At 42.9% G+C, this 12,298-nt stretch overlaps 1 protein-coding gene across 5 annotated transcripts in view; it reads left to right on the top strand.

The window, feature by feature from the left end:
• Positions 1–11,183: 11,183 nt before the first annotated feature.
• The window catches only part of clstn1 (calsyntenin 1), a 37,205-nt gene continuing 36,090 nt past the window's right edge, over positions 11,184–12,298 (top strand). For 3 of the 5 annotated variants that reach the window (XM_080444226.1, XM_080444225.1, XM_080444227.1), the window contains exon 1: positions 11,185–11,501. In XM_080444226.1, the coding sequence (XP_080300352.1) occupies positions 11,414–11,501 (88 nt within the window). In that variant the 5' untranslated portion in view covers positions 11,185–11,413. Of the gene's footprint in view, positions 11,502–12,298 lie in introns of all 5 variants that reach the window. The other 2 variants (XM_080444223.1, XM_080444224.1) reach the window with 1 other exon arrangement.

Consider the following 12,298-nt stretch of genomic DNA (forward strand, 5'->3'; position numbering starts at 1 on the left):
TTGTCTTGGAGCACTTGAAAATACACATGGAAAACCTGATTTATATCTTTCAAGTGATGTGTCCAAACTTGAATCGATTTAACTTAGACCCTATATTATCAGTTGACCGGGGTCCCCCAGGGCTCTATAAGCTCACAACACGTAAGATTGCAACGTGTTGTTGTGAGCTGGTAGATCTGTTATTTTCACCGAACGTTCGCTCCAGAATAGGAATACATAGGGTTCAAATGGTTAAAGCTTTGATGAGATAATTGGCCTGTAGCTCATTATTATGCCGTTATATATTTCCACATTATAACCATATATAATATAACCATAAGATTGGCCTGGGTCTGTACCAGTGTCTCCTCCTCCTCTTTAATATCACCCACATGCCGTATATGAACCTTCTACAAGAGTAATGAGGGAGCATCAGATTACTCACTTCCGCTGTCTGGACAGCAGGTTTTCCCATATACCAACACAGGGACGCAAATTTTTATCACAGACTTGTACTACCATGGGGGCTGTTAATATGAGTAGGCAATGTGTGTGGAGTCTGCACTTGTAATATTATAGCTTCATCCGGTGTGTGGGTGTACGGATGTGTTTGTGCGCACGCATGTGTGTGTGCTAACTTTATTTTATGTTCCCAGCTATTGCTAGATATTGTAAGCCTGTGATTTGCTCAATCTGTTTGATGATAGCCACAGAAAGTTGTCTGGAAAATGGTTAACTGAGTCTGAGCTCTACTGTCTTGCAACTTTTATTTTAGAGTGTGGCTTTCTTTCCACCGTGGTGGATTTCTTTCACTTGCTTGGAAAGTGGAAAGAATCTAGTAGTATTAGTGACTTCCCTATTTGTTGTGAAACGTGTATGATGTTTTTATCAGTATCACTAACTTTGATTTGATTGCAATTAGTTTTAATTCCCTGGCCTACACATCAACTGTATTAATTTGCCTCCCACAGGACCCCTGACTCTTAATTCTTAGGGTTCAAAATTGGAGTCCCCAGGGACCCAAAAGGCCATGCCCATCACAGATGAGTGATTAGACATGTTGTGACAGCCATGTCACTGTTCTCGCCCCCACCATTCTGAGGCAATAAAGCCAAAGAGGTGAGAGTTTGACTTCAGCTTGACCCACAGTATGAACTCCCTCTATGGCATGTCAGAGGTGACCTTCTGTGGGGGTCATAGGTCAAGGTCTTAAAAAAAAGAAGATCAAAAACATGGCACCCACACTGCTCCCATACGCCTGAGCAACATGGTGTCCATCTGGAGGAATTCTCTGTTGAGATCGTGGAACTTTTTCCAACTTCTTTCTGTAACCTGTTTCTAATGAATGGAAATCAAATCAAATTGAGGACGGCATAATTATTGGTTTAGGATTAGGAAGTAGAGTGGCCGCCTGGCCGGCTGTCCATCTGGGAACTGGAAGTTCCCTGGTTCGGTGCATGGCTCCTCCTGGCTTCGCGTCGAGGTGTCTTTGAGCAAGACACTGGACCGCTAGTGTGGCTTCCCAGTTCCCACTGCTCCAGTTAGGATGGGTCAAATGCAAGGAATGAATTTCCCCATGCCATGGAGATCAATACAATTAACAAAACAAAACAAAAACAACAACACAGGGCCATACTAGCTGATATCAGCGTACTGATTCTAATTAATGTATGACTCTCATTAATATGCATGTAGTCCTTGCTTCTGACTGTAGTCCTTGTTTCTGATCCTTGCGTCAGAGAATTCTATGGAAGGTCTAGGTATGTTATGAGGTAATCAGGACCCCATCTGTCAGATTCCCACTCACTCCTGCCATGTGATAGTGGCACCGTCTTTAATAACAATGGTGCCTGAGACTGCAGATCCTTACCACAATATAATAGCAGGATTTCACAGTACATCTATGATTTGATTTTTGCCAATATTATTGAAAAATTGTGTGTTGGCAGTGTACTAGAATATTTTATTTCCTAAATGCCAGAACAAACTTCAACATCACTGCAAGAACTAAACCCTCTTTGTGTGCAAACCAAAAGTAGGTAAACATGATTTGGAACCACATCAATATAGAAATGAAGAAAACTAATAAATAGGTTTAATGTCCCGTAAGACAAGCTGCAAACACTGGCTTGTTATATTGATGACAAGAGTCATCATCTGGCTTGTGTTGAATACTAAGTGCTTGAAATTAAATAGTAATGGTGAAAGCACTCTTCCAGCATTCTCTGAAGAGTTTTCATAAATGAAAGTGCATGTGGATCCACTGGAGACGATGGAGGCTCTGTGGTTAATAACTGACCTTGAGCGACAGCACCAGGCTGGAAGATAAATGAGAGCAGCTTGGGAGGAAAGGAACCAATCGCCAAAGATAACTTTTCAATGTTCTCCATAGAGAATGTATGAAAGAATTATTAGACTGCAGGCGACACCAGCAAGGCTCCCCTCCCCTGCTCCCCTCCCCCACTGACAAAACCACCCCCACCCCCAGACCCAATGATTACAATATTTCCTTTGAGGGACATTAATTTAAGAAGTTAAAGTTCAATTCCCTCCAGTGAAATATTTAAAAAATGTGTTATTTGCATTCATAAAGAATTCCAATTCTCACTCTGTTAAAATAAGATATATACATTTATGTTTTACTAAGAATGCAGACTGAAAGTTATCATAACCATTTCAGCAACTGCAATATCACATTTATAAACATTATTTATATTCAAATACGTGTAAGAACCTCTGAAAGAGATAGTAGCTTCCACAGTAAAATCCTCAGTGTTCATCTATCCATTTATAACTACTCAGAGAGTGTACAAATGTAATAACCAAATGGACCTGTAAGGCATCACTCAGTGGTAATTTAACTCAAATGAACACTGAGTGTAGTACAGATAATCGGCTGGTTGTTTAGAACCGGACTCAAGATCCACTGTGAAGGCCTAGCTGGGTTGTAAGGCCAGCTAGTCATCCTGAATATGCAATCCGTGATTGACTGGGTTGTAAGGCCAGCTAATCTCCTGGTACTCTGGAGAGAGTTAAGATGCTCTTCGAGCGTCGCTGAGGACACTGCCTTAACCAGGGCATCCAGTGACCTGTATACTGCTGGCTGTGCCCCTGATGTCACCACAGGGATGTCAGATAGTGTCAGACATCTCCATACATGGAGCTGCCCATGTCAGTTATGCCCAAATATGGGACCATGACGTCAGTCCTGGACGTGACGGCCATCTCCATATATGGAGTCTCTGGGAAGGGTTCGCTGATGTCAGACCCCGTATCTATGGCACGTCTTGGGTCTCTATGGCGACTTCGTAGGTCGATCGTCTCCATTTATGGGGATCTCCATATATAGGCCAGTGCTGGCAAGTATGCCCTGAACGTTCGCAAAAGCTGCCACACGGATTTCCTGTGGAAATACGTAAACATACAAGAACGTTCTCTGGCATACGCCGCCCCACGGATTTCCTGTGGGAATACGTCCAAAGTCAGAGAACATTCCCTTGCCTATGCCTGTGCCTCCATCTTTGTCTGCTCCGCATGTTTTGACCCATCATACATTACTTGAGGTAGTGATGAGCCCACTGCCCCATGAGGACATTTAGATGAGGTTTATTTACGTAGTAGTGATGAGCCCGCTGCCCCATGAGGACAGTTGGATGAGGTTTCTTCACGGAGGTTGGATTATATTCTTGATAATGCTTTCCATGTTCTCAAGGTCGTTGTCCATGAGGTTGGTCCCTGCCGCTGCCCCGTGAGGCTTCCAAGTTTTAAGATTCACGTGTCTAGCTGTGGGCTTTCCTTTGGCCTCCATGGTGTGGGCTTCAGCTAGAACTTGACTTCATTCACTCAGTGCAAGACAAGTTATGCCTACTGCAGCTCTCCACCTAGAGAGCATATACTCTGCCGCCTCGTCAGAGAAGTATTTCTGGTCGTCGTCTCCTGCGTGCCGAACCCTGATCGGTCGCTAAGGAACTCTGCCTTGAACGAGTCGCCCGATGGGACTGCCGTTCAGGCCTGAATCGTAATCTCCTGCGTGCCGAACCCTGATCGGTCGCTAAGGAACTCTGCCTTGAACGGGTCGCCCGATGGGACTGCATGCCGTTCAGGCCTGGATCGTAATCTCCTGCGTGCCAAACCCTGATCGGTCGCTAAGGAACTCTGCCTTGAACGGGTCGCCCGATGGGACTGCCGTTCAGGCCTGGTGAGGGGCTCCGTGATCTGAGCTAGAGGTCCCTGCGTGCTGGGACCGGCCTGGGGCTCCGGCATATTGCCCTCACAGTCAGCTCTGTATCCGGCTCTCCGTCGAGGGACCATGTAGTACAGATAATCGGCTGGTTGTTTAGAACCGGACTCAAGAGCCACTGTGAAGGCCTAGCTGGGTTGTAAGGCCAGCTAGTCGTCCTGAATATGCAATCCGTGATTAACTGGGTTGTAAGGCCAGCTAATCTCCTGGTACTCTGGAGAGAGTTAAGATGCTCTTCGAGCGTCGCTGAGGACACTGCCTTAACCAGGGCATCCAGCGACCTTTATACTGCTGGCTGTGCCCCTGATGTCACCACGGGGATGTCAGATAGTGTCAGACATCTCCATACATGGAGCTGCCCATGTCAGTTATGCCCAAATATGGGACCATGACGTCAGTCCTGGATGTGACGGCCATCTCCATATATGGAGTCTCTGGGAAGGGTTCGCTGATGTCAGACCCCGTATCTATGGCACGTCTTGGGTCTCTATGATGACTTCGTAGGTCGATCGTCTCCATCTATGGGGATCTCCATATATAGGCCAGTGCTGGCAAGTATGCCCTGAATCGCAACACTGAGGATTCTACTGTGTAAACACTTTCCAAAAGATGGTCTCCAGTGTCTTATGTGACAGCTGGAAGAAAAATAGAACAAATTATTGGGTTCCCATATCATCATATTCTAGAGAGACCAGAGGAATCTGGAGCACTGCAGTTGTTAACAACACAAGCTTCCGTCCACACTCTGGAGAGAAAAGAACACGCTGTAAAATCCTGAGTATTAATTTAACCACTTATGCCCTAATTTATACTTTGTCATACAACGGTGTCGGGGGAAAATAGCCGATCTACAAGCTCTCAACACATGGAATTGCAAGCTTGTAGCTTGTATTTGAGCTATTTTTGACAACAATGACATGCCCAAAATATGGATGCCAGGTTGAAAGTGGTTAATTCAGAGAGTGTACAAAACATAAACTATATGGGTCCATTTGGTATTTTGGATACATTTGTTGTTTTTGTACACACTCTGAGTTGCAAAATGGTTACATTCACACTGAGGCTTTTACTGTGCAGTGGCGTCTCATGGTCACGGCTGCTTTAAGATTCTCCTGATAACACTGTTTTCCTTGCTCTGTCTGCTCCCTATGCAGCCACCCACTGTGATTACTGCCTGCATTGAACGCTGCAAAAACACTCTTCCATTCTTACACTATCAGGATTTAGCAGTGAAGCCTCAAACAGCTCACATATTCTTTTAGGGCTGGTAATTGAATTTGTCTGGCGCTCATGCGCACGCGTACACACGCACACACACACGCACGCACGCACACACACACACACACACACACACACACACACACACACACACACACACACACACACACACACACACACACACACACACACACACACACACACACACACACACACACACACACACACACACACACACACACACACACACACACACACACACACACACACATCCTGTACACAAAGGAGCCTGGCATAATAGGATCTTTGCAGCCATGTAGCTGGTTTGTGACTCAGGTTTCTCTAAGGGCAGTTTCTGTCATACTCCCTAGCTGGTGGTAATGATTATGTAGGCAGGCACACACACACACACACACACACACACACACACACGCACACACACACACACACACACACACACACACACACACACACACACACACACACACACACACACACACACACACACACACACACACACACACACACACACACACACACACACACACACACACACACACACACACATATAGGAAATACTGGGGCTGGGGAAATGGAAAAAATCATGATATTATTTACTACATATACTTCGATATCGATATTGACGATAGTATCGTATTGTGACAATATCAAATTTATTTTAAATTGTTCAAAACTTTTCCAAAATAGTGAAAAAAGCAGATCTATAAGTTCACATCAGAATATCGATATGATATCAATATATTGGCCACTGGCCAGCCCTATAGGACAAACACCACAATCAGTCTGTCATTCAGTCGCTGAGCTTGAACTAACTATACTATTGGCAGAGCATGACAAATGCAGCAGAAAGGGATGTGACGTGGATGGGTGTTGAATTATGTATTCAGCCATAAGGCATTTGTGACCCTCGATCACTCTAATAATGTGGTAAATCCCTAAATCTAATCCACAAATCCTTGTCTGTGGCTGCTGTGAAGTGAGGCCATTCTCTGTCTCAGATGGAGAGCAACCTCAGGCAGGGTCTTTTCATTATGGAGGGTCATTGAAGGATACCCCTGGTTCAGCAGATGGCTGTTCTCCATTTCTCTCTCTACAAAGGCCACATGAGTGCACATGGGGAGCCTAAAGCCTGATTTATACTTGGCATCCTTCGTGTCTCGCGCTAGCTGATCTACAAGCTCACAACGCATCACGCTGCATACACATGGGGGCCTATTTTGCACGCTGCCTTACCCCTTCTGCCTACATTCTTTTGACATGTTTTACCACTTTGAAAAACAGTTTTAAATAGTTAAAATAGCCGACCTACAAGCTCACGAAGTGTCTATTTTCACTATTTTAAAATGTTTTTCAAAATAGTAAAACATGCCTAAAAGCTTTACGGCAAGATAGGGCCCCATGGTGTATCATATTATGTAATACTTCAAGGCAGTATTTAACTTTTGTTGGGCATTCACACTTTTCAACAGATATGCTTCTATTGAATGTCAAGATTGTGCAACTTCCAAACATATGCACTTAAAACCCCACTGTGTCCTTTCTTTATTTTAAATTCATTTTATTGTGTATAGCATGACTCACATTTGAGTTACTTTTCAACATGTTTATACTAACAATGAATCCAGTACATAAAAGGAATGCATGTCATATATTTCTAAATTAATTTGTGTTGCATATATATGTAAAAGAAAATATATTTTGTGTGAATAAAATGCATAAGCTAAAATAATTTTTTAGTTACTAACTTACTGTATGCTAAATTTAGAGAGTCGAGAAGGTTTTATTTGTCATTCATACAGGTACAAGTAGCGAAATGTTGCTGTGGCGTGTCTGCAAGATTGTACAGCAGCTTAATATACACAACATAAGTGTAGGGATACAAAACATATAAAATTGAAATACGGTGTGTGTGTGTGTGTGTGTATATATACCCCCCCCCCCCCCGCAGTGTGGGATGTGTCATTATGTTTTGCACTCCACCATATGTTGTGTTGAAAAACAAAGCAAGTAATCATGTGGAGTTTTATTACAAAGTGAAGTCTAACAATGGTTCCCAGATTTCCAACGAGCCTGCTTTCAAAGTCAACCACAACAAGGCATTAAGGGCCATGGAAATCCCTCAGGAGAGTCGTCATTCACAACAGTGGGTGAGGTGGTTACCAAGGAAGTAACACCTTTGTGATGCCCCACTGCTGTCTCACAGTCAATGGTCAATGGTCTCACGCATATCTTCCAAACCACTGCCGTTGTTTGCCATTGTCCCCCATAGGAATGACAATGGGCATTCTGTCCCCTCTGGCTTTCCCTGGAGAGATGGACATCTGTGGGGGGCTTCCACTTTCTCTCAGCCACTTCATGTTTTGCCAAAGGGCAAACAAACGACCATTGTGCCTTGGCTTGGGCATCGCTGCTCTGCTGATGGCTATATAGACCGTCCCAGTTCATAGACCATCAGTTAATTGTGGCCTCACACAAACATGGCCATTCTGTGTACTAAAGCTAGATAGATAATTGCAATCCCTGAGAGGGGCTTAAACTGTAATGTATGGTCATTATCTTTGTTAGATCACTTTAACATGTAACAGATTACATGCAAAGGAGTTACCTAATTACATTACTAAATAAAAGTAACTCATGAGTTACAATTACACTATTGACCCATCATGGCAATTAAATTACAGTTACTAATCAAAATGTTGGTGATTACAAAAGGGTTGCAGTCAAATATAAGGGTTCTGAGTCTGACTGATGCTAGGTTCTTGGTTTACCTGGGATTCTAGTTTCTAGTGCCTCAAGAAACAGAGACAGTGTAGTGGCTACACGGCCTCTCTGCATTCTATGTATGTGACCTATGACTTTTTGTAATAAAAAGTTGCCATATCTAGGCCTATCGCATTATTGCAGGTAGAGTTCAGGGAAATGTGCATGCAGGCAGCAAACATTTCAAGGTGGGTAGTGTTGATTTTAGAAAACCACTATGTTCATTTTGATTTTGATTTAAAATAAAACACATCAATATTCATTGAAGTTATATTGAGCAGCGTACTTATGTTGACCTGTTTTTATTATTTGCTATAATCTATCCTGGTTCAAAACATGTATTTAGAAAGTAATCAAATGTAATCTGGATACATTACTTTGATAACGTTATCAAGAGGATTAGGTCAAGTTTTAGGAGGGCAATCAATGTAGGCCTACTTTGTGGTGGATTGTATTTCAATAGGCTAACCTTCCAGCCCTGTTCTGGATATATGCAGTGGTGTAAAGAGCATTTACTCAAGTACTGTACTTTTTGAGGTATTTCTTTTACTTTACTGCAGTATTTCCAATTTTCAATACTTACTTAAGTAAGTACTTACTTACTTACTTCTACTCCACTACATCTCAGAGACAAATATTGTACTCTTACCCCACTTCAATTATTTGAAAACTTTAGTTACTAGTTACTGTAGATTTTGATTGTTATTACAAAACATACATTAACCCTATACATATCGGTCATTTGAAAATAGCCGATCTAGCTCACAAGCTAGATCGGCTCACAATGTCGATCTATGCGTCGTGATGCGACGCATTGTGAGCTTGTAGATCTGATATTTTCAAAATATTTGTATACATTTGAAAACTTGTGAAATGGGACATTCTGCATAATGAGTACTTTCAGTACATTTTGATACCAATACTTTTGTACTTTTACTCAAGTAAATTGTGAATTCCGGACTCTTACCTTCTACATTGCAGTATTGATACTTAATACTTAAGAAAAAAGTAGTACTTTTTCCACCACTGTATATATGGACTATACCGCTTGCATGATGAAAATGGAAAGCTGTTATGCAGTAGGCTTTTTCACAGAAAACACTTATTTTGAACATTGTTGCTGATATCCCAATTTAAAACGATCAACACATAAATCTACTACTGCAATTTAGACTACAATGCACGTGCAGGACTGACATTGCAGGAATTGGATAAACTATTAATGTTGATATCAGTATCACAAGCCTGACAAATTACAAAAGCATTTTGTTATAATCTCTTTCATTCCAATCCAGCCTATCATCTCTTCATGATTAAAATAGAGGCCATCTAATAAGGACTAAGGTGACACAAATCGGATTCATTTTTAATAGAAATTAGTTTGAGATGGCTGCCGTTTTAGATTGCTTATCAATTATGGAAAAACATGATGTAGTCTACATTCTCTCAATCAATTTTCCTGCATCAAACATTGCTGCATAGCTCTTTGCCTTGAGGGTGTTATACCTCTATTTGTGAGTGTTGATTAGGTAGCATCCTACGCCATGTCGCCAACAGTCACAATTTGGCAGCATCTTACCCTCACTCCACCACCAACAGTCCTCGAGGCGTGTTGGTTGTCATTGGCTCATAAATAATCAATGCTAAATCAACTGGTTGCTAATTTTCTTACATTTTAAAACATGCATAGCTCCCTCTTGCTCTCACACATATTATTTTAGCCTGAAGGAGGGGGGGGGGGCAGACAGTGTTGATTGATGGTTGACATGGAAACAACATCTTCTGGATATTCCACAACACACACACATCAGCTCCCACTATGACATTGGTTCTCAAAGTGGGGTCCCCAGCAAAATTAGGTATGCGTCACAATCATTTGAACCCCTTTATCCATATTTTATACTTTGGCTATTCAAAAATAGCAGATCTACAACAAGCTCATAGCGTGGCACCGAGTGCCACGCTATGAGCTTGTAGATCTGCTATTTTTGAAAAATCTTGAAAATGTGTGCAAATCTTTAAATCATTTTTTAAACAGGCAAACATTTTTAACACAAATCTTTGCTTCTGGGGGTCCCTGGCACAACACATTTTCAGGTGGGGGTCTGCGGCCACGCCCACATCAATTTGGGGGTCCTTGCCATTGCACGAAAAAGTTTGAGAACCACTATGATACCTAATAGAAGATGTATAGGGCCATATTCCTACCAGGCCCAGGGTGTGGAGAGGGTGAACAAACGGGTGTGTCCAACGTTTTTATGATCCCTCCTCGTGCTCGTTTGACCCACAGGATTAACACTTTATGCATTACTACTGTCTGAAAGGGAGATATGGGAAGGAATATTGTGGATTACAATGTAACTGCAGGTTGGACCTGAGGTCATTGTATATCACTCATTCTTTTTTTGGTCATATGCTGCATATGATATCCTACTATGCATCATGGGCTATATGCATGATGTCCATAATAATAGCATCCGCTTCAATACCACCACCATGCTCATTTTATTAGGACTCATTCTGGCAACTCCCCTCTCTACGCCAACAGAAGGCACTTGGCCCCCACCCTCGGTCTGAGTTTAGCCGTGTGTGTGTGCGTGTGTGTGTGTGTGTGTGTGTGTGTGTGTGTGTGTGTGTGTGTGTGTGTGTGTGTGTGTGTGTGTGTGTGTGTGTGTGTGTGTGTGTGTGTGTGTGTGTGTGTGTGTGTGTGTGTGTGTGAGTGTGTGTGTGCGACGTGCGTGCTCTAAACTCACTGCAAGCGCTCCCACAATAACAGTAGTGACGTCACTCATTGCCACCAGTCTCGTTGGATACAGCTGCAAAACTGAGAGAGAGAGAGAGAGAGAGAGAGAGAGCGAGAGAGAGAGAGAGAGAGAGAGAGAGAGAGAGAGAGAGAGAGAGAGAGAGACGCTCACAAGCACATAGAGAGAGACACCGAGAGAGCGAGCAAGAGTCAGAGAGGAGAGAGAGAGAGAGAGAGAGAGAGAGAGAGAGAGCGCTGATTGAGGTAACAGGGGGAATAGCAGCTCGAGCGGCGGAGAGGAGACAGACGGCCATCTTAGCAGCTATCCGCGGCTCTTAGAAACACATCATCTTCTGGGATATTATTTCATTCTTGTGTAGAGAAATATTCCACCCAGCCGACGTGGACAGAAGAAGGCTCCCCCGCGTGTTTTTAAACTCTATTTCGGGACGATGCAGCTCCGAGGGAATAAGCTATTTGCATCCCTGGTCGGACTTGTCCTGGGACTATTATGTGCCGTGGAGACAGAGACAGCTAAAGGTAAGGGATAAGTCGGGATTTACATGTACATCCTTATGTTTGTTGGCGCTGTACCACAATAAACGGACCGTTTACACACATGTTTAGGCTACCTATAAGTCTATCTGTGTTCTAGGGTTAAGGCCTACACAATAAGGATGATAGGATAGCTCCTATATGGTGGTATTCCCACGGGAGGGATGCGCGTTGAGGAACCTGTTCCAGGGATGGTCAGCCTGGGAGCCGCATAGCATAGGGATGGATGGCGCTCCGCTCCGCCAGGAGAACAAGTGCATCTATTGCATTTATTATTTAGACGAAACACATGTTATTTATAACGTCCAATTGTCCACTTTTCTTTTCTTTTCTTTATCTGATAACGCAACGAACTGGGTTATTTCAGAGATCGAGTCCCCCGATACGGCGTTTGTTCTATTTTTGGGTACCAGTCTGTTTTATTATACAACGCTCGTTGTAATAATCACGTTATTATCTCGTTCGTGTTTAAAACATCTAACTCCACAATACGGAGACGTTTAGGACTGTGAACTTGTTCACATTTTCTGTCTGTGTTCGTTTTAAAAGGGCACTTTCTTTAATCGTTTTTTTTTTGTGGCATTGAACATGATTAGAATATGTCTTCTGAATAATTCATGCCCCTCAGCCTCTGCGTAGGATATGCGACTTCTGATGGTCCTCTTTTCTTTCTTTCTGTCTTTCTTTCAATATATATATATTTTTGTACGTGTTTTTAAAACACCCAGGTTCATCCTTTTCTATTCGTGGCCTAAATGTCTGCTTTGGCAACGTAATGGGCG

This window comes from Gymnoscopelus braueri (assembly GCF_963280865.1).
Source record: "Gymnoscopelus braueri genome assembly, chromosome: 12".
NCBI classification, from domain to species: domain Eukaryota; kingdom Metazoa; phylum Chordata; class Actinopteri; order Myctophiformes; family Myctophidae; genus Gymnoscopelus; species Gymnoscopelus braueri.